We start from the raw sequence: 23757 nt of genomic DNA, 5'->3' as shown, positions 1-23757 counted from the left end.
TAGGCTCTCAGTGGTTATTTGAATGACTAGTGGATGAATGGTTTAATTTTATGGTTTCAGTGTTATTGACAGTGTTGATAGAAGCTGATGTTGTGTAATTCAGTGAAGCCAATTCCTCAGGGGCCTTTAGAGTACCTGGAATTTGATCTACAGAGTTAGAGGTCGGATCCTTGCTCAGTTCCCTTGGACATTACCTTATATAGATATCTGTTTTTGTATTCATTAATTGTTAGGGATGTTGATATCAGTTAAAGCCTGACAGCATAGTTTTTTTTTTTAGGGTCCCAGAAAGAGAAGGTGGTTAATAGTACCTGATGGAGAAGACTGTGGTTTTGCTGAGTTACTGTTGTGCTACACTTTAACCTTAAATCTGATCCTCTTTCCAAATATCATTTGCCTTGCAACTGAAGGGAATTTCCTTGTTGCCTTGGTAATGTCTGTTTCTTGACAACTTTTGATGACTTCACTTGTAGTGTAGAAGAAGAATGAATGGCATTGTTAGTTTCAAAATTCTGTTGGTGGTCTCAGACTTTGTTTCAAGGACCAGAATGAAGCAATAGAAATAATGGCTAACATTTATTGAATACTTATATGATAGTTCCTATGTACTAAGCACTTTCACACATGTAATTTGTATCTTGGGGCAACCTGGAATGTCTCCGTCTTTTCTTTCAGCAGGTATCATTTTCTTTATATTGTCCAAGGATGTGCCAAATGTGAAAGGGAAACAAGAAGAAAAGTGAATTTTGAAAAGTTGAAGATGTCTTCTGAAAGGTTCAGTTAGGAACTATCTTATTCCATGATGGAAAATACAGTGATAGTGATTCATGGGGGCATTTGGCTTTATTAAATATATATCATGCTTTCTGCCCTGTGCTTCTTTAGTAGTTTTTTGTTTTTTTTTTTTGCGGTACGCCGGCCTCTCACTGTTGCGGCCTCTCCCGTTGCGGAGCACAGGCTTCGGATGCGCAGGCTCAGCAGCCATGGCTCACGGGCCCGGCTGCTCCGCGGCATGTGGGATCTTCCTGGACCGGGGCACGAACCCATGTCCCCTGCATGGGCAGGCGGACTCTCAACCACTGCGCCACCAGGGAAGCCCTGCCCTGTGCTTCTTATATGACCTCTCTCCTCTTTTACACAGTTCTCTTTCTTGTTTTTATCACCAAACTTCTGAAAAGAAAAACAAGGCAGTTATTGGGAGATAGGAGTGAGGATCATGTATGCTGAAGTTATTGGCGTCGGTCAGTTAGTTGGCTTGCTCTTTAAGTCTTGAGTGGGAGAATGAGGGAAGTGAAGTACATGGATCAATCTGAATATCCAGTGCCTGTGTTTAGTCAGTGAGGACAGGTTTCTCTTCTGATTTTGGATGCAAGTGGTGTGTTTTGAAGAGTTTTCACTTGATAGCAAATAAGGGCGTTTCAGATTCCAGCACTGTTCTTCCCACACGGGAGCAACCCTAGGAAGAAAAAAGATTTGTTAGTGGTTGAGGGTTTGTGGGAGGGAAGTGGGGGAGGGATGAAGAAGGGAAAGGTTTGCAAATGCATATGACACTGAGCTAGAGGGGTCAGTGCTGCCTGCAGATGCACAACCCCATTTGTGCACTTGAGCATGGCCTGGGGGAGCATTGGCCTGATGAATGCAGAGGGAGATGCATTTTGATCGAGGTAATTTCCTTCAGATGGGTCTCACCATCCCATGAATCAAAACCTGTCAGCAAGGAGCTAAAGATGGAGTGAAGTTTATTGTACGTTTGTTTCCATGCGACACCGTCACGCTAGAAGGGTCAAGTGAGAGAGATCATTAGAACTGTGTTGATTTACTGGGCCTGTTGTGCACTTTCCCTGCAGGGCAAGGAGGAAAGAGGCTTTAGGAGGGGAGCTGAGGGGCACTGGGTAGGAGAGAAGGGCAGGCATGCACAAAATAAATAAAACCCTCGCTGGTCTCTGCGGGTGAGGGGTGGGCAGGCTCTTCATAGGGGGTGGGAGGTGGGGGCATATGTATTGTTTTTTTCCCCCTAGAGCCCCTGGTATATGTGGAGCAGATGCTCTGCCTAGATCTCCAGGAGAAGGCACCAGAGGATTAAAAAAGGAATCTCAAGGGGAAATCTCTGATACTAGCCTTAGTGGCTAGAGAAATATATCCATCTGACCCCCCCCCCCTTCTTTTCCTCCCTCGTTCTTTCCTCACCTTTGAGCTCAAAAAGAAACACAGGAAATTTAATTTAGAAGTCAAACTCCCCATTTTGGGATACAGTGAAGTAGAGAACCAGAGGAAAGGCTGTCCTACACGTTCCAAATGGATGTAGGCTTTGTGATGAGATTTGTGAAGGGAATGGCCCCAAGATTTGTGCAGAGAGAGTAGATAGGTTTCAGCAGTAACATCTCCCTCTGTGATGTGAATGTGCTGAAGTATCCCTAGCGCTGAATTGAATGAAAAAAGTAAATAATGGTAGTTCAGCAAGATACGATCTAGTCCTGCCTATCCCCAAGAAGGGTAGGTATGGTATGCTCCTTTTATTTCCCTTAAAGCTGTTTCCTCCTTGGCCTGGAGGCTTAATGAAATGGAGAATTTTTCATCTAGAATGTTCTATAGAGGTTCTTATTTTGAAATCTCCATTTATATCCCTTATTCACTTTTTATCTTAGTGGTGGTAGACAAAATCAAGAAAAGCTTCATAGTGACTTTGGTAAGGAAAAATATAGTGAGGCCTGTGTTCATTGGAAACCCTAATTCTTTTCATCCAGTTCAACAGATGGAATAGCCAATTAGCCAAAGTTAGAAACAAATTGAGTTGAGAAAATCTTTAGTATGAGACTACTAATTGGAGCCCTAGTTAGTTATGAAGTAGAGGCATATGGTATGGTAGAAAGGGGGTAGGATCCTTGCATTGACCCAGTCATTTGAGTGATGTAGAAGTTGTTGAAGTAGTTTACAACTACTTTTTTTAAAAATTTAATTAATTAATTTCTTTTTGGCTGCGTTGGGTTTTCATTGCTGCGTGCGGGCTTTCTCTAGTTGTGGCGAGTGGTGGCTTCTCTTGCTGCGGAGCATGGGCTCTAGGCATGCGGGCTTCAGTAGTTGTGGTTCTCAGGCTCTAGAGCACAGGCTCAGTAGTTGTGGCACACGGGCTTAGTTGCCCTGCGGCATGTGGGATCTTCCTGGACCAGGGCTCGAACCTGTGTCCCCTGCATTGGCAGGTGGATTCTTAACCACTGCGCCACCAGGGAAGCCCTACAACTACTTTTAGCTAAGGATCCTAGTGATCCTTCTTCCCTTGGAAATTAAGCACTACTTCCATTCTGCTACTCTTCTTCCAAAGAAGTGCTTAGGTAAGATACCTGGTTTTGGTAAAGTTAAGAAAGTGGGTTCTCGAGTAAAATGTCTTGGGTTCCATTTCTGGCTCTGCCACTTAACTATTTGTGAGACTTGGGAAAGTTACTTACTCTCTCAAAGCCTCAGTTTTCTTATCTATAAAATGACCTGCTACGTATGTCATGGTACCTGATATGTTTAAGATGGTTAAAACAACTAAATGAGATACTGAATGTAATGAACTTCGTATAGTACCTGGCACATAGTAAGCACCCAAATGTTAGTGGCTATAATGTAATCATTATTATTTTAATTTATGATTATTAAAGACAGGAAGACTTTTTTCCTTTGGAACCTGCCTCAGTGTTTTACAGTAGTTTAGATTACATTAATTATGCATCTACTGTGGATTTGCTGATGGTTATAAGGAAAAAGGCAGAAAAAGTATGTAGGCAGTATTCTATTCTAGTAATACACTGTGATTAAGGGATAACTTGTGTGTAGGATTCTTCAGTCCTTCAATAGCCACCAACCTTTCTTAGCTTCTTTCTTACTTGCTAGAAGGCAGGTGGCGCAAAAGCGAGAAAATGAATGTTTCTCAAGCTGAAAGAGCCAAAGTAAGACTGAGAAAGTACTCCTGACTACTGTGTTCAGAGAGCTGCGCTAGCTAGACAGATTGAGCACAGAAGGCTGTATAGCTGCCCTGCTTTTGACCAAGAGGTGGTTCCTGTGGTCGTAGGGACAAAGGCAGCTCCATGGTTGGCGTTGAGAGTAAAGGTATTTTAAAAGTTCTTGTGTCTCTGTAGGCCTCTTGGTTGCCTTTCCTTTTGACTCTGGTTTTTGGGACACTCAGAGACACAACCTGCCTACGTAAGTCAGGAATATGAACTTCTTGGGTTTTTAAAAAACAAAATCCAGCTCAGGAGCACCACACGTAAGCTTGCTCAAAAGTTTGTTTAAGCAACTATACCCCAGTTAAAAAAAAAAAAAAAAAAGTTTGTTTCAGCACGTTTGACCTGACCTTATGTTGGTTAACTTTTGTAAATAAAGTCAAAGAAACTGTCCTGGCTCATGATTAGGGTGTTACGTGTGTATGGAGTAGAGGATCCCCTGGGATATCTGAGAAGATAGGATCTTTGTCTAGATGTGTCAAGTTCTAGGAAATGCTTTTGGGGGAGAAAAAACACCCAGGAAGCCCACATACTGTTAGATGTTTCTAATCCTAGGGCTGGGCTTTTGATTGCTGGTGACAGGGTATTAGGGGAAGGTGGAAAAGGAGAAAATAAATAACTGTTAAAGTGGGATAAATAAAGTGGCAGGGTTTAGGTCCTGGTGAGAATATAATATATATGAGACTCTGACATTGAACAGTGCTGGATGTGAACAGTAGTAGCTCAGTCTTTACAATGCTATAGGAGAATGGCCAGCTCCAATTCATAGTATGCTGGAACATTCTCTCCAATTACAGGGCAGACACCATGAGTCTCTTGGATGCTTGGAAAAGGTCCAGAGCATCTCTCTCAGAGAGATGACTACAGCTGTTTCCTTATTTCAAAATCATTTCAAACTCTTCAGCGCCTTCTATGACTTTGCTGGGTATTCATAACACTTAGCTTTCTTTGTAAGTTCTTCAGAAACACCACTCTGGCCCCCTTCCCCTTCCCTTTTTTAGCAAGAAAATGGAACTTGAAAGCAGTGTTCGACAAATAGTTTGGGTGCCTTCTACCAACCTGCTCTCTGCAGGTATTATTAGTAAAGCCTCAGTTTTCCATATCTCTGAACTACAAAAATTTCTTTAGCACAGAAATTTGTTTTATGGGTGTTTCCTACTGTTTTCTTGACTCTCCTTGTCTTATGAGTATTGAAGCCCTACTTAACATTAAGTTTTTAGTCATTCTAGGGACAATATGCTAGCTTATTCAGTTTCCTATCTGTTTTTTTCTGTGGGTGTGATCCTTAGTTCTTGACACAAGGTTGGCTAGCATATTGTAGCGAATAAGTTGTAATTTCATTCCCATTTACCTTGTGAATGGAGGGATAGCTTGTTTCAGCCCTTTTCTTTGTCCCTGAACAGTCTGAGGACGACGAGAAGCTGAAAAAGAGGAAGGAGCGATTTGGGATTGTCACAAGTTCAGCTGGAACAGGAACCACAGAGGATACAGAGGTAAAATATACCTGGAATGCTTCACAGGGCCCTTGAAGGGAAAATGAAGACAAACAAACAGAATGGAGAAACATTGTTATTTCCCTGGCCTACTTCTTAAGTGCCTAAATGACAAGATTTTTGGTCCTTTGCTTGATACCTGTTTTCTGGATAAAGTGGCCCCACTGAATTCCATCAGTATACTTAAGTAATTCACTATTAAGAGCCAGTTAACCTAGTAGGAAAGAGCACAAGATTTGGAATCAATTAAGCTTGGATAAGTGACTGTGCCACTTAGTATTACTATATTTCTTACAAGTTATAGTAATTTTCTGAGCCTCAGTTTCATCATCTGGAAAATGGAGATAATAAAACCTACCTCGAAGTGGTATTTTAAGCATGAAATGATTCTGTGTAAAATGTCAAGTATTCAGTAAGTAGCAGTGTTTCTGATTATCTGCCAAGCAAATTTCTTACATCATTTAATGAAGGCCATATCCAACCCAGACACAAATATAGTTGTGCGGCATGTGGGATCTTTTAGTTGTGGCATGTGGGCTCTAGTTCCCTGACCAGGGATCGAACCTGGGCCCCCTGCATTGGGAGCATAGAGTCTTACCCACTGGACCACCAGGGAAGTCCCTGGAAGTGCAGAGTCTTAACCACTGGACCGCCAGGGAAGTCCTCAAATGTGACTTGTTCTTATCACTTTATTTACAGATAGTTTCTCAAAATGAAAGAATGGCTTTTTGTTTGTTTGTTTGTTCCTTTAAGACTTGTGTGCATCTATATCCCAGCATTTTCTGGAGTAACATTCATTGAGACTCTGAGCATTGGCAGACTTCTCAGAGCATTGACAGACAATATTGATTTGCTGGTTTGAGAGTATCTATAATGGAGACCAAGCATTAGCAGAGGTGTACATGAACAGTTGAAACAATGAATATGTTTAGGGACTTCCCTGGTGGTCCAGTGGTTAAGACTGGAAGCTCCCAAGGCAGGGGGCCTGGGTTCAATCCCTGGTCAGAGAACTAGATCCCACATGCCGCAACAAAGATCCCGCACATGACAGCAAAGATCCCGCCTGCCGCAACCTAGACCCTGTGCAGCCTATGTTTAGAATTATAGAAATTTCTTAGGTGGTGAGGAATTTGAAATGTTACTTCTTCCATTTAATCCAAATTTACTTCTTTCCATCTACTTCTAGAGATGGCCTCTGAAACTCTATTACCTGACACACTCAAAATCTTTTTTATTATTTATTTATTTATTTATTTTTGGCTGCGTTGTGTCTTTGTTGCTGCACGTGGGCTTTCTCTAGTTGCGGCGACCGGGAGCTACTCTTCTTTGCGGTGCGTGAGCTTCTCATTGCGGTGGCTTCTCTTGTTGTGGAGCATGGGCTCTAGGCACGCGGGCTCAGTAGTTGTGGCACACAGGCTTAGTTGCCTCGCGGCATGTGGGGTCTTACCGGGCCAGGGCTCGAACCCATGTCCCCTGAATTGGCAGGGGGATTCTTAACCACTGCACCACCAGGGAAGCCCCCCACATTCAGAATATAGTCTCTTTATGAATAAATATCAGAGTCAATCTTGTAATAAACCCTGAAAATTTCAGAATCTGATCAGTTTACATTCTCTACTATGAAAAAACTAAAGCGTTTTATATTCTTCTTTGTGCTACTAATTCAGAATAAAGCATTACCTGTTGTAAGTAAATGTCTGCTTACTTGCTGACTTGCCAGGATGAGCTAGAAGTAAACTTAGGCTTGTTTTAATTCTAGTTAAAATTACTCCCTCTTTGCCAAGGAAACTGTCATTAGACCAGGCATGCTTACTGAGTTGGTACATTTGACCTCCAAGATAAGGCAGGTGAGGATTTTGTTGAGTAGAAAGGAATAGTGGCTTTTATTGGGAGAGGTAGTATATGTAGTATATGTAAGGGAGTAGTAACTTTTGAGGCTGATAGAGTTTATATGAACCAGATGACTTTCATTTGATTCCAAAGAATTGTGTCAGTAGTCCAGGTGGAAGTGAGCTTGGCTTGTATGCACTCAGCTTTTCTTTTCTTTTCTTTTTTTTTTGGCCGTGCACAATGCGGCATGTGGGATCTTAGTTTCCCCGACCAGGGATCAAACCCGCACCCACTGCATTGGAAACGCAGAGTCTTAACCACTGGACCGCCAGCGAAGTCCCACTCAGCTTTTCTTTTTAATATAACTTTAACCTCCTCTGTGAATGGAATAAAAAAAAAGCCCCCTCTTTTCTGGGGGCAGTGGTTAGAGTGAGGACTCAGTAGTGTTTTATGAGTCACTCCCAGAACAAAAATATCTTTCTCTCTTTCTCTCCCCCACCCATTTTGTGCCCTCTCTCCCACACTGCCTCCCTTAAGAGATCCATGTTGGGGCCTCCCCACCCCCCATTTATTCTGTTGGCATTGAAGATTTATATGCCTCTTTGTGGATTTGGAGGCCGAAGGAATAGTTGCTGATTGGGCCTAACTGCCCAGAAGGGCATCCCCTTCACCTTCTCCATGAAATAGCATTGGTCAACCTTTTGTCCTTTGAAATTTCCCATCTCCCCACTGACTGGAAGACTTTTCCCAGCCTGTTTAAGGATCCATTGTTTCCAGGCTAACTTGCTGTAAGGCTGAGTGGCCCTTTCTCCTTCAGGAATCTTTCCATTTTCTACCACTATTCTCTTCCTCCTCTCCCTCCCCCACCCCCTACTCCCCACAGTCTTCTCCCCTCCTTATTCTCCTTTCCCATCAAACCAGCTCTAACTGGATAACTAGAGAGATTCAGACATTAAATCTCTGACTGCCAAGCATAAGCCTGGCTTTCCCTCCTTCTTGGACCTTGTGACAGTCCATGTGAGTTTGGATGAAAGCAGCCAGGAACCCAGGCCACTGTTGTCTTGCAATCTAATTTTTTTCTTCTTGCTTCTTCCTTATAGGCAAAGAAGAGGAAAAGAGCAGAGCGCTTTGGGATTGCCTGATGAAAAGCTTTTGATGCTTTCTGTTCTCCAGTGGTTTCCATCTCTTCAACTCTTCCTGGTCACATATATACCTAAATGCACAGTCGTGTGCCTAGGTCCTGCCTTGCAGTGAGGGAGCATGTACCCCAGGTACATCTGTGAACTCCAGCAGCAGTTTGACTTACTGCAGTTCCAACTTCAAGGTTTTTGTTGTTGTGTTGTTGTTTTTTAATTATTATTTTGCTTGTTAATAAAAAAAATAGAAAAAAGAACAGTGTGTTTTATCAGGTGCTCTTCTGAGTTCTTAGTGCCAGATTAGACCAGATAAGGAGAGCTTCAGGGGCAAATATTATAGCGAATTAGCCATAATGCCTTTATCCTTTAGAAAAGAGAACAAGGAAAAGGATTGAGTATGTCCCTTTAAGCCTATTTATTTCCTTCTCTCATACTCACAGGCATCCTTTTACTTCTTTATCCTCCATGAAGAGGCCAAGTTTCACCCTGAATCTTTGCTTTAGCAGGTTGACATGACCCACTGGAATAAGATAGGGAAAACACTGTGGGTTTTAGGAGGTGCAAAGGATATAAACACAAGGACTAGTGATTGGTAGTCTATAATGGAATGGAGTCCAGAGTCCCTCCCTATTCTGGAGTCCGGAAGGGCCCTATTTTCAAGAGTGACTTGTCTGGTTTCAGTCGAAGCCAATATGTGGGATCCTGTTGGTTATGCAGTTCAGGAAAGGAGATTGGCTGGGTACCCCTCAGAGCTAGAAGTATGGGGATGCAGAGTGTGACAGGATGTGAGAGGTATTAAGCATTATTACCTACATCATTGGGAACGTAAGCTGTGGGCTGGAGGCTTCTATTTTCTAGTCAAGCCTTATGCTAGTTTAGTTTGTCTTCTATTGCAGAAATATACTTTAGCAGTTTTGGTGGCAGTGTTTCTTAGATACTACTAAAATCCGTTTTCCTTGCTGAGCCTCCTATTTAGAAAGATTTGGCTCTCCCTAAGCAGAGTTGCTTGTTTGCATTTGAAGTTTCATGTAGATGTGAGACCTGCTACTTAATCTTTTTGGACATGTTGGTATAGGGTTTCTCCTCTTAATCTTTACTTCTGTACATCTATATAAGGTTGGGTTTTGTTTGGTTTTCTGATAATAAAACTTAAGAGCTTGGCACCATACCTGAAGACTTTGGTCTCATGATCAGATCCCACGTTGATGTGGTGTAATTCCTCGTTCCCATTTCTACTAACACCTCTGTCTGGTTTTGTAATTAATAGAAAAGTAATGGTTTGATCACCTTCCTAACAAGAATCTCTTTCCACAAAGTCTCTTTGGTTGCTGGAGGACAAGGACCTAAGTTTAGAATGAGGAGATCCAAAGATTGCCCATTTGTTGTGAATTTTGCCCCATTCTGAAACTTCGGAGGAATGAACAAAAAGGAATGCCGGTTAAAGTTCTTCCTCCTATCATCTCTGGCCTATACTGTCTGCCTCCCTTTTCTTCAGGCCCCGATTCTGAGGCTAGCTTTTCCTTTCTCTTACTGTCTCTCTGAAAACGGAACCAGAGAGAATTAGTTCAGTTTTGTAGCTTTACAGAGATCATAGATTCAGGAAGGGTTTTCTACCCAAAATAAAAAAGAGGTAAAGGAGTAGAGCAGATGCTGATAATGGAGTGGAACACTAGGTCCTTCAGAAGTTTTCTTCACTTTGTCTCCTTATACTCTATAATGTTCCAGAAAGGGATTCAGCCTCCCCACCCCCAACCCCTGCCCCCAGGATTCTCTTCCTGAAGCCTAAATCAGTCTTTTCCACACTTAAACTGGCCTTCCCCATATCTCTGACACAGTGTTTCTCAATTTGTGTGGATTTTTTACTAGCCCTTTTCATCCCATCCCAGCAGCTGTTCTTAAGTTGGTCAGAAGTCTCTCACCTCCAACTCCTCTTCCTGTCTCATTGTAATCATTCCACACATACTTTTTGAGTGTGAATGGTTCAGGATGCCTATGTCTTTTTTACTAATTCAGTCTTAAAATAGTTAAGTCCCTTGAACGGGCAGAACAGGCATCCAAGCTTGCAGTTCTTTATCTGGGATCCAAGTACCCTTCCTTCCTATCCCCTAGTCTCTTTAGTGTAGCTAATCTGAGATCCAGATGTAGTTAGCTGACTTCAGGCTTCTTTTCCCTGTTCTGAAGCTGTGACATTCTCTGCATACCTGGAAGCTCTTAATGAGGGAGTCTATAAAGATGCGGAGGGAACCAGCTCCGTCAGCTGTAAATCTGCACCTTTTTATGGTTCTCTAGGATCATTCCCTTTTTCTCCACCATCACTCTAAACTGCCCTTCCCCCAGCCCCAAATCCTGGGAACTTACTTCTGAAGATACAAGGCTAGAAGCTTCTGTGGGGATGAGGGCTATAAGGAAGGAAGATGTGAATAAGAGCAACACTTCTTGGTGTTGAGTCCTGTTGCCATAGCTGACATGAGAAACAGATCAGGGGGAAGGAAAGACCTTATATAAATAAGTGAGAATAGCTATTTTTCCCTGTTCTCTTTTATGAGGGACCCTGACAGTGTCACTCACCTCTGATTATTGGAATCCAAAATCTAATGTCCCCCCTCTCTTGCAACATGTCCACACATCTTGTTTTCCCTTCCAAAGGGACTGAAAAATGTCAGGTTTTACAACTTTGGGGATCCTTTTTGAGCCCAAAGTACTCCCAGCTTTCTCTTTATTTCTTTTCCTTTCTCAGTTGTCCCAGCCTTTAATTTTTCCACCTCTCAGATCACTATTAATAGATTAGAATGAAATATTGTATAGCAACTACTTTGGTGTAATTCCTTGTTCTACCACACTAGCTCAACTGGGTCCAAGACCCTGGGCAAATTACTTAATCACTCTTGACTCTTTCTAGACTCTGTGCCAGTAGCACCCCTATTGTGAAAGTTGCCGTGAAAATTGATATTATCATATTGATGTACGGAGCATAATTTTCTTACCATAGTTTGCAGAGTAATCATTCAGTAATTATTGGCTCTTAATTTTACTAGGTGATTTACAATAGAAGTATTTTCTTTTCCTTGAGTAGGTTCCAGCTAGAGGGTAGGGGTCTGAGTGGACTAGTTTGCAAGTGTGTATGTGTATTGCATACCACATATACAGATGCATTTGGGGGTTCAGAGAGTGGAAAGAGGTAGGAGGAGTCCCAGTTGCTCCCTTACCCCCAGCTCACTGGCAGGAAAGCTGACGTTGTGGCTGGGGGCATCGACTTCCCTGCTTCTGCCTTACTACACGCCAGAAGCTCTAAGTGCCACTGCCTGCTGGTTCTTAGCTTGGGGCCCCTGACACAGGCAAAGACCAAGTATAGGTCAGCTCCTCATCCATTAGGTTGCAGGATGTTTGGGGATAAACGTCATCTTGCAGTCTCTTCTGTGTGTCCTCTCAATGTAGGAAACAATGAGCAATGGAGGGGGGGAACCTATTTTTAGCTCAGGCCAAAAGTTAAGGGTAGATGTAGATAAAGCAGTTCATTGGGGAGAGGATACAATGTAGCACTTCAGTCCTCCTCAACTTGTAGTTGGTCTGAGGTGGGGTCAATCTGCTGACAGAACTGACAGGACAGGGAAAGCATGGTGGCACACTGAACCCACATTGTCCCCCATTCTGGATCAGATTGATGTTACAGGAACTTTCCTGTCTTTTCAGTTATAAAGCAAGATTCCTTTGCTACCCCCCACTCTCATGCCCTGGGAAGTGTGCTCTAGGTATATGGGCAACATTTTTATAGTAGAATCAAAGAATACTTAAGATGCTTAACCACTCTTGGTACACTGGAAGTTCAAAGTTGGGTTGGTTTGTGGATTTTGTTGAAATTTTGCTGAGGAAACCTAGGGTCAGGGAACTGCAGAATAGGATAGACATTAGCTGGACCATCTCAAGAGGACTTTTAGATCTTCTGTTCTGTGGAGGCTGGGAGAGGGTTTTGTAGTCTTTGGGACTGTTTAGGATCAAGCCTCCAGTGAAGCGTTGTACTAGGTTCCCTTTCTTTCCCATCCTCTGCCCAACCTCCCTTGGGCTGCATGTCCCAGCCCTCGTCCCAAATGACCCTAGTGTTCATTGCTTCCAAGACCCCCATCTTCTTAGTCCTTGAGCACAAAGTTTCATTCTCCCTCAGATCCTCTGCTTCCTGGTCTCCAAGGTGTAAACATGGCGCTTGATTAGGGAGGAGAGCTCATCACTGAATTCTAAACTCTTTGACTGCTTTTATTTTTCTTTTTTCAGGTTCAAGTGCTGGATTGTGTCATGTGACCATCCCAAAACTCAGAGCACCCTATGGCCATCTTTGCCCTCTGTCACGTAACTTGAAAACTGCCTGATGGCCTTTTTGCAGTGGTTTCCTCCAGGAAGCCTTGATCTCAGTGAAGAAGTCCTTTCCCGGCATTCCAGTGCCCGTCAGCCCCATACTCCTCAGACACCCTTAACAAACAAAGGCAATCACGCACACGGTGTAACAAATACACAAATAATAATTACACTAATTATGATCAGAGGGGCACTGGCCAGGTCCACACACATCATAAGGTGGGAGAGGGGAGTACTAGTTCCCACTAGGTTGCTGGGCTGTGCCCCCAAGCCTCTTTACCCCATGCCTCTTTGGGGGTGAGGAGGACCAGGGGAATGAGACTTCAACTCATAGATTTATGTTCATAAGAGAAAGACCCTCCCCCAAAGGTCTTTATTTGGTGGCATTAAAGGGGCATATTCTAAGTGTCCCCCAAGTCTAATGCCCCAGCTCTCTAGAATTTGTAGAGGGAAGTCACCTGATGCCTATTGCCCAGCCCCCACCCTGTGCCAAGATCAAGAGACACGGGCATTTGCCCTTGGAGGAGGCGTCTTCTGCTCTTCACTTCTCTGTTCCTTTCTTTCCACCAAGGAAATGTGAATGGTGTTGATGGTCAGGTGTATCTTGTTCTCCAAGATTGGGGCGTAAGGAATGATGAAGAACGGGGCCAGAGAGGAGAGGCTGGGGGTTAGTATAGCTGCTATCTGGGAGGAGGCAAGTTGAAACACTTAACAGCCCTTGCCCGTTCTGGTACCGAAATATCTCACTTTTTCACTGTGGGAATGGGAATAAGATGCCAAAACTCACCAACATCACCTTTCCAAGGGTGGCCACATACCTTTGCCCCTTCCACCAGCTGGGCCAGGCAGGAAAGTCATGCTCTTGGGAAGAACAAGCCTTCCAGGTCAGCTCTCCAGCTTGGGCTTACTTTAGTTCAGTACTGTTTGCATCAGACCCACAACTGCTGGCTTTACTTAGAGTGACTATTTTGCTGAAGGTTCTTTCTCCCTCCTCTCCTGACATGCTCTAGGCTCTTGCCTGGAGCCAAGAGGTCTGGAGGTGAGGTACGGATAGGGTGTGGATCCGGAGGTTCTCAGCTCCTTGTCTTCAGGCACTGTCCAGCTGGGAGGCAGAGGGGAACGTGTACTCTGAAGCCCGTGACTCCTCTAAGCCTCGCATCTCTTCACCACTACTCTGGTGCCCTGGTTATCTGTCCCACAGCGAGAGGTATTTTATGTCCATAAAGTGCCCGTGGTAAGTGCTCAGAATTCATCTCTTGGCTGTGGCGGGTGCTGCTATTTCTCATTCCATCGAGGGGAAGAAACTGAGGCACAGTGAGTCCAGAGGAGGGTGGGTCAGGATTGTGGGAGGAAGGAATAGGCCCAGCTAGTGACCTGGAGTGGCAACCAGTCCCTGCCTGCTTCCTAGCTTTCCAAACCAGGGAGTCTCCATCCTTCCCAACCTCTGCCCTAACTGGCCTTGTCAGGTGCTTTTCCCCACTTGTATTGTCCCCTCCCTGCTGCCAGGTACTGCTAGATTCCAAAAATAAAAGATAAAAATAATTATAGACACTCTGCTCCTTTGTTCTACCCCCTTCCACCCTGAGCTTTGGGGTTGGGGGACTAAAATGTCCCCCTTCCAGAATCCCTTCCACCTTGGTCTGCTGGCTCTATTCCCTAGCCCAGAGCAGTGATTTGGATTCAAATGCCCTGTAACCTTCAGCCTCCTTACAACTCCTTTCTTGACCCCTCCTGACCCTTCCCAGACCTGGGGACTCTGGGCTCTCTCTACTCTTCTTTTTATTGACCTGAAGATAGAGGCTGGGAGCAGAGGCATTCCACAGGCTCTTTGGTCTCTCTCTTGGCTGGGGGGAATTTGGGCATAAGCAGGCCACACTTGTGCCTAAGTCAGTACTATGAGGGTAGACCTGAGGGTTAGTTTCGTGGCTCTCATACAGATACTGGATGTTGAGCCCCTCCCTCCCACCCCCCCACCCCCCCAGCTCCTAAACCCTAACCTCTTACTGTTTCTGTGACTGCTGGAATTCAGTTCAACCCGTTTGGCTCAGGAAGGTTAAGTAGGGTGATTTTGGGTTGGAAACTTCCATGTGTCAGCCCTCTTGCCCTCTACTCCCATTCTCAACCCTGGAAGCTTTAAACAAGTGCTTAAGTAGGTGAGTATTGAGGAAGAACAGGGTTTGGGAGATAAGGGACAAATAGGGCACAGTGGGCAGGGGCCCATCTATTTCAGTAAAGCCAAATACCAAAAAATGAAAAGTCATAATAAATAAATAAATAAAATTCCCAAATCCTCACTTTTGCCCCTGCCCTCACTTCCCTTCCCCCACCCACTGCTGGAGGGAGAAAGGGAAGAAGCTAAGAATGGGTTTTGATTTCCTCTCTTACTGAGAATGGTAGTCAGGGGATCTCCCCAGACCATACCAAGCCCCTCACCTTGCCAGTGGAAGAAAGGAGGCTTGGTGTGGGGCTTTCTCAATACTGCATTTCTGTCTCTTTCTCAGGGTTTATCTCTGCCTAGTCTCTGTCTCTTCTGCATCTATCCCTTTGCCTTCTTCTCACTGCTGCTCTTTTTGTTCCTCTGTCTCTATTCCTCTGCACTACCTCTGTCTCTACGTCTCTCTGTCTTCTTGCCAAACCTTCTCACCTCAAACCTCAAAAACTCCCCACCTGACCATGCCCCCTCTTCTTCCCCCTTTCCCCCAAACTCCTCACCCCTGAATTCCCCACCTGCCTCCCTCGGTTGTATTGCACACTGCTTGGGCAGGGAACAAGGTGTGATGTTCATCGGAAGAGGTGGAGGGAGCTCTAGGGCCTGGGGGGAGGGGGTCAGGGCTGGGGGGTCTAGGGGTAGGGTCTGCTGGGGAGGCATCCTCTGTCCCCCACCTTAGGAGCAGCCACAGCGGTCCACCACCATGCCAGGGATCTTGCCGTAGATAATCTGCTGCTTGTCATTGAAGTAGAGCATGTTGATCGGGGACATCTTGGTGGGGGTACAGCAGGGCCCAGCAGAGCCTCTTGGGTTAGCCTGTTGCACCAAGTGGGTGTGCGGATACTTTTGCATGAACATGTACTCGCACTGGCCGGAGCAGTAGTTGGCCTTGTAGCGTTTAGGTGCGATGATCCAGTCCCAGCCAAAAGCCTCAAAGTCCACAGTGAGGGGGTATCGGCAGCAGCGGGACTCACTTGAGTGCTCATCGCAGTCCAGGCCCAGGTTCCGCCGGGACCGTTTTGTGTTCTCTAGGACTCGAAGCTCCATGAAAGGATGCTGGGGGTGAGGGAGAGGAGAAATAGATGTGATAGAGCCCGGCAGAGCTCTTACTCCCTGTTTCTACTCACCTGCCCCTCAACAGGGGCATCAGAACAGAGACTATTGATTTCTCAGCTTCTCCAACGCTCCCATCCCCAGCCTGCCTTTTACCCACTTTTCTTGCCAGCTAGCCACCTCTCCCTCAACTCACCTTCCCCAATTCTGTCTCTTCTGGCAACCTGATCCTCATCAGCCCCTTGGCCCAAGGTCTCAACAACAGCCCATCTTTGTCGTCCCATGAATCTATTTACTCAAATAGATTTACTTCACCGCAAATCCAGTTTTCAACTGTTGCCCCCTTGGATCTCTGAAAAGGGATAGCACCCCATTACCACCACCTAACTCTCCTCTAGAATCAGCTCTGGGCCCTAGAAAAATAATGCTGGTCCCTAACCCACTTTACGTTTCTGGTCTACCATTTCCAACACCCCACCTCCTCAGGGCCAGGTTATACATATCTGCCAGTATCTCAGGCTCCCTGCTCACCAGCCCCTCGGCTCCCGGCCCCAGGGAGGTGACAGCCAGGTCTGTGCCACTGGGATCAAAGGCGTTGATCTCGATGCCCCAGTTGCTCTGTGGCTGGCGGAACCAGCTATGTAGTACTTGCTTGAAGTCGATGCTTTGCCAGTGGCCGGAGCGTGAGTGCACGTCAATTTTGAGCGAGCGGATACGGATGTGACGCCGGCCTCCGCCCCCTCCCCCTGCGGTCCCTTCCCCAGTTAGGGGTTTCAGTCGCAAGATCTGCAGGTAGACTGTGGCTGGACGGGGCACAGGCCGGAGATAAACCCACAGCTGGGCCTTCAGTACCTTTGTGAACATCACCTTGGGGCTGAAGTGGAAATGGCAGCAGAGAGGGCTGCCATCTGTCTGCACCGCAGGGTCGGCTGATGAGAGAGAAGGGGGCACAGTATCAGCAAAGGGTGTCTGTGGAGGGGGACACTGGCAACTCAGACTCCTCAGCCTGTGTTTTCCAGTTCCTTACCCTTCTTCCCTGCCTGTCTTCTTGACTACCATGTCACTGGTACCTAGAACAGCACCCCTGCTCTCCCTGTAAGATAACGGCTCTATCAGGCCTTACTGATCTACACCCCTTCCTTAATCTGTCTGCCCTAATGCAGAGGTTCCTCTCTACCAGATAACCTGCAAAGATAGTTGTTAGGGAATTCTTCCACCTGCAGTCTTCCCTTCCTCCAACTTTTCCTGAACCTTTGATGCTCTCCATAAAAGCCAAAGCTCGTATCACACCTGCTGTCCTCAGGTCACCTTGCCCCATTTCTGCTCTGTTTTGTCTGGTGGCCAGGTGGAGCCCGGCACACCCCCCGAAACAGATGGCCTCAGGGAATGGATAACCCAGGGTCCAGATAGGGAGTGTGGGCTAAATTTATTCCATGAAGTAAACCAGAATTCAAATCTAGGCTTCTTCCATCATTCCCAGCAGAAATAACACACCCAAGAGAATGGAACTACTCAAACACTCCCCATGCATCTGACTGCTCAGTCCCTTGACCCTGAGAAAAGTTCCCTCAGCTGCTGCTTCCTCATCACCATTAATGCCTCCACTTTTAAGAAAGGGAAGCACTACCTTCATGTATTTTTTCTCCTACTTTCCCAAAGCATCAGAAATAGTATTCAGCACATCAGATCAACTTTAATCAGTCTTCTCTCCCCTAAGCTTCCTTTGGTTTCTCCGTCCAGTGCCAATAAGTCTTTACAAAGGTTTAACATCCCAACTTTACATTTTGGCCAATTTCCCCTTGTTTTGGATCGTAAACTGACCCTTCTTGAGTTTAAAGGATGATTCTCAATACCTGCCTCTGCTTCCATTTCATCTCCTCTCAGCTCCCCTTTCTAATCTCTTAAATCAGTTGGGAGTGCCCTAAATCATGTTTCTATTGGATATTAATAGCCATTCTCACGCTAAATAGCCTGAGGAAGAGTCAGGAATGAGCTTCCAGAGCGATGTAAGGATGATCAGGAAGTCCAAGCCCTTAGTATCATGCCCAGGTCTGCATAATCATGGAGAATTTATCATCTGTTGTTTTATCAGCACTCCCCCACCCCCACCCTAGGAGAAGGAGGATACTTCAAGTGACATGGGGAGGAGTACTTAAAGATCTTCACATATTCGGGGCACAAGACAAAAAGTTCCTTTGCAGCTTTCCCTTGGTTCTTTTCGAAAGTCCCAGGGCACTGGTAGTCCAGTTATCCTCCAGCTGGAGCTTCAGTGATAGTGCCGTGGGGTAGGGTTTGGGGAGTGGAGATTGGGGATTAGGAGAGTCCCTGGGGCAGGGTAGCTGCTGGTGAGATGGAGAGTGGCAAGCAACAATCCAAATAGCACGCTATGCCTAATTTCAGTATAGGGATTGTTTTATTTCCCTGCCTGTCTTCACCATTAGGTACTAACCTCCATGAGAGTAGACACTGTGTCGATGCTGTTTCTGTTTTGCTCACCATTGTAGCATTACTGCCTCCCATAGCACCCGGGCAGTGTTCAGTAAGTGCATGCTGAATGAACTCCCTAAACTCCCAATCTTAAATTATATAGGCAAGTGCCTGAAAGTTCTTCCTGGCATCTAAACACTGTTCTTTGACTACAGTTGCAGTGGGTTTAATCACTGCCTGACTCGTTAACCAGTATCTGAGCTTATTCACCAAGCTTCTCAGTGCTGCCGACAATAATCCTTGCTTCACAGGAGTGCTGAGCATTAAATAATGTGAAAATAGCAGTAGTTTCTCAGTTGGTTTATCGCTAGTTTTCTAAACTCTAAACACATGTCCCTATGTAAGTTGACCCAAGGCTTAGTAATGGGGGACTGGGCTCCAGGGCCCCATCTCTCTAAGTCTTTGGTTCCTTCAGGCAGAGTCCCCCATCCTCACCCCCGGGAATCACCATACACTTCTCCCCCACTGGATATGAGGACAGTTGGTATCACAGGGGGACAGGATGAAGACATTTGGAGAAAGAAAAGGGAAAGGAGAAGAAACAGGGGACTGGAGATGGTGAGGGAGGTAAGAATAGAGAAGAGACAGAGATGAAGGCATGTTAGAAGAGACTGGCAGAGAAATGGAGAAAAGAAGGAAGAGAGTGGAAGATCATGGTAGGGGGAGAAGAAATAGGTTTGGGAACTGGAGAACACTGGGAGAGGAGGAGGGATGCAAAAGGAGTGAGTGGGGGTTAAGAAGCCGAAAGGAGGGAAGTAGCTAAGACTAGTGGGGTAGAGAGAAAGGTTGGAAGGAAACAGAGGGAGGAACAAAGAAGCAGGTAGAGCCACAGAGGGAAACAAGGGGCTTGAGAGAGTCCCCAACACACACACAGGCCCAGCTCCCAAAGGGAGGGGAAGGAGCCACATCTGTGTTGGATTGATCCGGGTTGGTGGCAGGCAGCAGGTCAGGTTTAGTAGGCGGCTCTGTTCTGGAGAGAGGTCATTGCACTATTTTCAGCAAAAGCCCAACCCCCTCTCTGCTCACCACCTCCTCCTCTTCCCTCACGCCCCACTCCCAAACACCAAACACACTTTCCTTACCCTGGCTGGAAGGCCTAGGGGCAGGAGGTTGGACTGAGAGGGCAGGGGCCTCTTGGTGTAGGGAGGAGAGAGAGAAACTGAGGGGCTGGGCTTGGCTCCCAGAAGGGCAAGGGGGCTGGGTTCCCAGGATGAAGGCTGTGGTGGGAGAGCCTGAGAGGGTGGAGGAACTAGGGCAGGCACTGCAGCCTAGGAGAGGTGGGGGCTGGGGTCCAGGGTTGAGGGCTGGGGGAGGGGAGGAAGGGGGAGGGGAGCAGAGGCCATCGCTGCTGACAAACACCTCCCCCGATTAGCAGAGCACAAGTCTCTTATTAAAGCGGGTCCCTGGGGATTAGACTATAAAAGTCTCTTTTTCCTTTTCCCCTCTCTCCCTCCCCGCCCCTCGGCTCCCCCTCCCTCCCTTAAGAGCTCAGCTTGGCTCTTAAAGGGGACGTACAATACCTGGATGGAGACCCAGTTCCCTAGTTATCCAAGTCCCGGAGTGGCAGAAGGGTAGAAGACGAGGTGGGACCCCACCTGCTGGTGTCCTTCCCCGTCCTCCCCAGCCCCTGAGTCTAACCGGCATTTCCCAAACTGTGCGTGCAGTGTCTGTTCACTTCCTGCATCCCCATTACCAGAGCTAACTCTGGGCTCAGGCCTATTGGTTAAGAGATGCTAGGGATAGAATGAGCAAGGGAAGTCCTCAGCTCCATCACTCATTCTGGAAATCCTCACACACTGCACCACACAGACCAAAGTATCTTTTTCCTCTGCACCCTTCACCTTCTTCCAGCAAACTCTTTTCAGAATCCCTCTACCACTTTCCGTTTCTAACTCTGTTGGTATCCCCGCCCCCACCCCTGCCCTCAGCCAGTCTCAGACTGACCCTAGCTTCTATAAAGCAGACGCCTTAAGAGCAGAAGGGAGACTGAGGAACTCAAGACCAGATCCTAGGCCTTCCCACCCCCCACCCCAGGTTAGTTTCCTAGTCCTCCGAGAGTTCTTTACAGCCCTGACCGGTACTGTGGAGTTAGGGTCACAGAAAAACTGGTGGCAGTGTGAGGCACTTAGCCTCCCGGATGCACGCCTGGGTTCCTGTGCCTCTCCCTGGGGGGCGGGCCACTAGGACTCCCCTCAGCCCCCAGCTTTTTATGACCCATCTGCCAATAAACCGGTCTCCCCCTCTTCTGTTCAGAGCCATAAAACCAAACAGTTGTGGGGTCGGGGGCGACTTGCCAAACCACTAGGGCATAAGGGAGGGCCTGGCTCCCTAGAGTTGCTGGGATGGGGGAGACCTCAGTGGGGGAGGGGAAAAGGGAGTCATCTGACCTTAGGGGGAGCTGGGGGGTTTGAGGGGGGGGACAGTGTTGGCCTGGATTTTCCAGGCCATAAAATTTCAAAGCAGCTCAAGTCTATTAACATGTTCATCTTCCGTTTGGCCAGGGACTAGGACGCCTGGGTCCCCCCCTCCCCCCCATCTATTGCTTTCTTTATCCCCCTAGGTCTTCCTCTCTCTCCTCAACTCTGGTTGCGGCTAAGGGCGTGTGAACATGCGATACAACACTAAGGTTTGAGCTGCCAAATCGGTGCCCTAAGCGCCAGCGCAATGGAGTTGAGTTCTCTGAGCTCGGTTAGTACCAAGAAGGCACAGCTTTCCCGGCCCCTTGGGAGACCTGGTGTCAGAAGGGCTCCCGATGGGACGGGTGCCAGCTGGGCTGACGGGAGAAATACAGGGCTCTGGGATCTCATTCCTGGGAGAAGGAGAGGAGCACTAGGTTTTCTGCAGCCCCGGGGGGCGCGTTGCAAAGCCCAAGGTGGAAGGGGTGCTGAGTTGGTGCCAGGGCCATTGGGAGGCGGAGAGCACGGCAGCCCGGCTGGGACTGCGGGGGTTCCGAAGCCTCCCGCTTCTGTTCTCCAGCCTCTCCACCAGGGCCCTTCAGGACTGAGTTGCTGTCCCTTGCCCTCTGTTGCAGGGGGACCCCAGCTTCCCCGAACCCCCCACCACCACCACACGCGCACACACACAGGGTGCGAAGCGGTATCTCGCAACCCCTTCCGTTTGCCCCCTCACCTCCGGGAGCGGGGCGTGCACACAACTCCGCAGCCCATCTCCACAGCTCGAAAAACTTGTGGAGCAGCCCCCGCCCCCCAATCCATCAAGTTTTCGCAGAAAAGGCTTTCCGGCCGGAGCAACCGGGAGCTCCCCGCTTCGGAGCGGGAGCCACTGACTTTCCCGGAGCCGGAGTGGGAGCCAGCACCCCACCGCTCATGCCCCGCCTCCCACTTACTCTCCTGGGCCATGCTAATGACAGTCTCGGTGGTGGCGTGGTACTCGTCCTCCTCCAGGAAGTCCTCGGGCTGCAGAGCGTCGCCCTGGAAGTCGTGCAGGTCCAGGATCTGCTGCAGCGGCGGCGCCTTGGGCAGCAGCTGCTTCACCACCTCGCGGCTGATGTTGGGCGCCTCCTTGAGCCGCAGTTTGCTCAAGATCTGCGACTTGATGCTCTCCAGGCGCAGCTCGCGGCTGTGCTGCCGCCACACGCACACGGGGCAGCCGTCGGGCTCGGGCGCCACGGACGGGGCCGGCCGGCTCGAGCGCTCCCCCCCGGCCCCCGCCGCCGCCGCCGCCGCCGCCGCCGCCGCCGCCGCCGCCGCGGGGCCCTCGGCCGCCTCCCCCCGGGGCCGCAGCTCCAGGGCGAGGAGCAGGAAGCCCAGCAGCAGCGGGGCCGCGAGCACCATGCTGGAGGGGAGGGGTGGGAGGACTGGGGGGCGGGGACGCCGGAGTCCCGCGGGGAGGGGGCGGAGGGAGGAGGGAGGGAGGAGGAGGGGGTCCGGGCGGCGCGGGATTGGGGGCTGCCCGGCCGAGGGGGGGCCGGGGGGGCCGGGGGCGGCGGGCGCGCGGGCGGGGCGGGCGGGCGGCCGGGGCGGGCGGCTGGGGGGGCCCGAGCCCGGGCCAGGCCCTTTATAGCCCCGGCCCCCGTGTCGTCAGCGGCCGCGATTGGCTGCGGAGCCAACAAAAGAGGCAGCGCTGTCATCCGAGGCGAGAGAGGGAGCCGGAGAGAGCCGAGGAAAAGAGAGAGAGGGAGGGAGCGAGGGCTCAGAGAGACGGAGAGACAGAGATATTGGGGTGGGGGAGAGGAAAGGAGAGATAGAGAAAGTCAGAGTCAGAGAGACCAAGGAGAGACTGAGAGATAAAGGGGGGAAGACACAGACCAGAGGCACAGAGATAGAGCGGGAGGAAGAGGAGGGAGAGACAAAGGGGGGAGGGGGAGAGGGTCAGAGGGGGGAAGACACAGAGAGGAGAGACTTAACTAGAGACAGAGAAGGAAAGTGACAGGCATAACTAGTGGGGGAGTGATGAGACAAAGATAGGGGAGAGAGACTAGAGGGAGGAGAGAGGGTATGGCTAGACAGGGGGGAGAGCTGGAGGTCTACAGATCCAGACCACAGGAGGTCAGGGGTGCAAAGAGATGGGAACAGGGCAGAGGAGCTGATGGGACGGAGACCAGAACCCTGGGAATGAGAGAGGGAGAGAAATCAGGAGGGGGAGGCGGGGGAAGCCCAGAGACTGGGCAGTACCAAGGGAGCCCCTTGGTAGACACAGAGAAGGCAGACACGGAGGATCAGGGGAAGGCAGAGATGGCAAGACAGAGACTCCTGAGGGAAGAGACAGAGACAGCCCAGCGATGAGAGTCAGCGTTGGTGGGAGCATTGAGAGCCCAAGGGGGAGGAGGTGAATTTGAGCCCAGAGGAGCCCCAGCTATCAGAAGTAGCCCAGTACCAGAAGTGGGGAGGGTGCGGAGGGAAGCATCAGGCTGGGCTCATCAAGGGGATCAAGAAGCAAGAGATGGACATGGGGGTTAGTGAGGAAGAATAGGAGGAGAAGAGACCAGGGACAATCTGAGAAGGTGGAGAGCTGGTGGGAAGCCCTGAGACCAGAGGAAGACTTAGAGCTGGGAAGAACGTGTACTTGAAACTGAGGGTTGATAAGGGGATAAGGGAGTCAGTAGGCTGGAAAAGGCAGGAACTGGGGACCACTAGGGGAGGAGTGCGAGGAAACAGGGCCAGAGACCACTGTGCTTGCAGAGGAATCTGGACCTCTGGATTTTTGGATCTGCAGGGTCTTGGAAGTCTGAGAAGGGGCTTGTAGTTGCAGGGGTGAGG

The 23757-nt window shown here is 48.4% G+C and overlaps 2 protein-coding genes across 5 annotated transcripts in view; one reads left to right on the top strand and one right to left on the bottom strand.

The window, feature by feature from the left end:
* The window catches only part of SARNP (SAP domain containing ribonucleoprotein), a 52373-nt gene extending 43674 nt beyond the window's left edge, over positions 1-8699 (top strand). Inside the window, exons 10-11 of one of the 2 annotated variants that reach the window (XM_004274194.4) lie at positions 5387-5476; positions 8407-8699. In XM_004274194.4, the coding sequence (XP_004274242.1) occupies positions 5387-5476; positions 8407-8448 (132 nt within the window). In that variant the 3' untranslated portion in view covers positions 8449-8699. The remainder of the gene's footprint in view (positions 1-5386; positions 5477-8406) is intronic. The other variant, XM_033436094.2, reaches the window with a different exon arrangement.
* On the bottom strand, positions 878-22430 carry GDF11 (growth differentiation factor 11). 3 transcript variants are annotated; one of them, XR_007470377.1, is made up of 4 exons: positions 21885-22418; positions 16583-16980; positions 13608-16054; positions 878-1456 (listed from the first exon to the last, which is right to left on the bottom strand). XR_007470377.1 is itself a non-coding variant. In XM_049695057.1 (3 exons), the coding sequence occupies exons 1-3, from the start codon at positions 22330-22332 to the stop codon at positions 15674-15676; spliced, it is 906 nt and encodes a 301-aa protein (XP_049551014.1). In that variant the 5' UTR covers positions 22333-22430; the 3' UTR covers positions 12666-15673. The 3 variants fall into 3 exon arrangements, 2 of the variants coding, with proteins under 2 accessions (XP_049551014.1, XP_004274503.2); XM_049695057.1 differs by lacking the exon at positions 878-1456 and having other exon boundaries at positions 12666-16054; positions 16904-16980; positions 21885-22430; XM_004274455.3 differs by lacking the exon at positions 878-1456 and having other exon boundaries at positions 12666-16054.
* Between the last annotated feature and the right edge of the window lie 1327 nt (positions 22431-23757).

This window comes from Orcinus orca, chromosome 11 (assembly GCF_937001465.1).
Source record: "Orcinus orca chromosome 11, mOrcOrc1.1, whole genome shotgun sequence".
In the NCBI taxonomy this organism is placed as follows: Eukaryota; Metazoa; Chordata; class Mammalia; order Artiodactyla; family Delphinidae; genus Orcinus; species Orcinus orca.
This window is presented reverse-complemented; position numbering and strand designations above follow the sequence as displayed.

Coding starts and splice junctions, on each gene's coding strand:
- GDF11 (XM_004274455.3), bottom strand. CDS start 22,332: ATGGTGCTCGCGGCCCCGCTGCTGCTGGGCTTCCTGCTCCTCGCCCTG. Junction 16,981..21,884: donor CATTAGCATGGCCCAGGAGA/GTAAGTGGGAGG, acceptor CTCTCTCATCAG/CCGACCCTGCGGTGCAGACA. Junction 16,055..16,582: donor GGCCGGGAGCCGAGGGGCTG/GTGAGCAGGGAG, acceptor CCTCACCCCCAG/CATCCTTTCATGGAGCTTCG.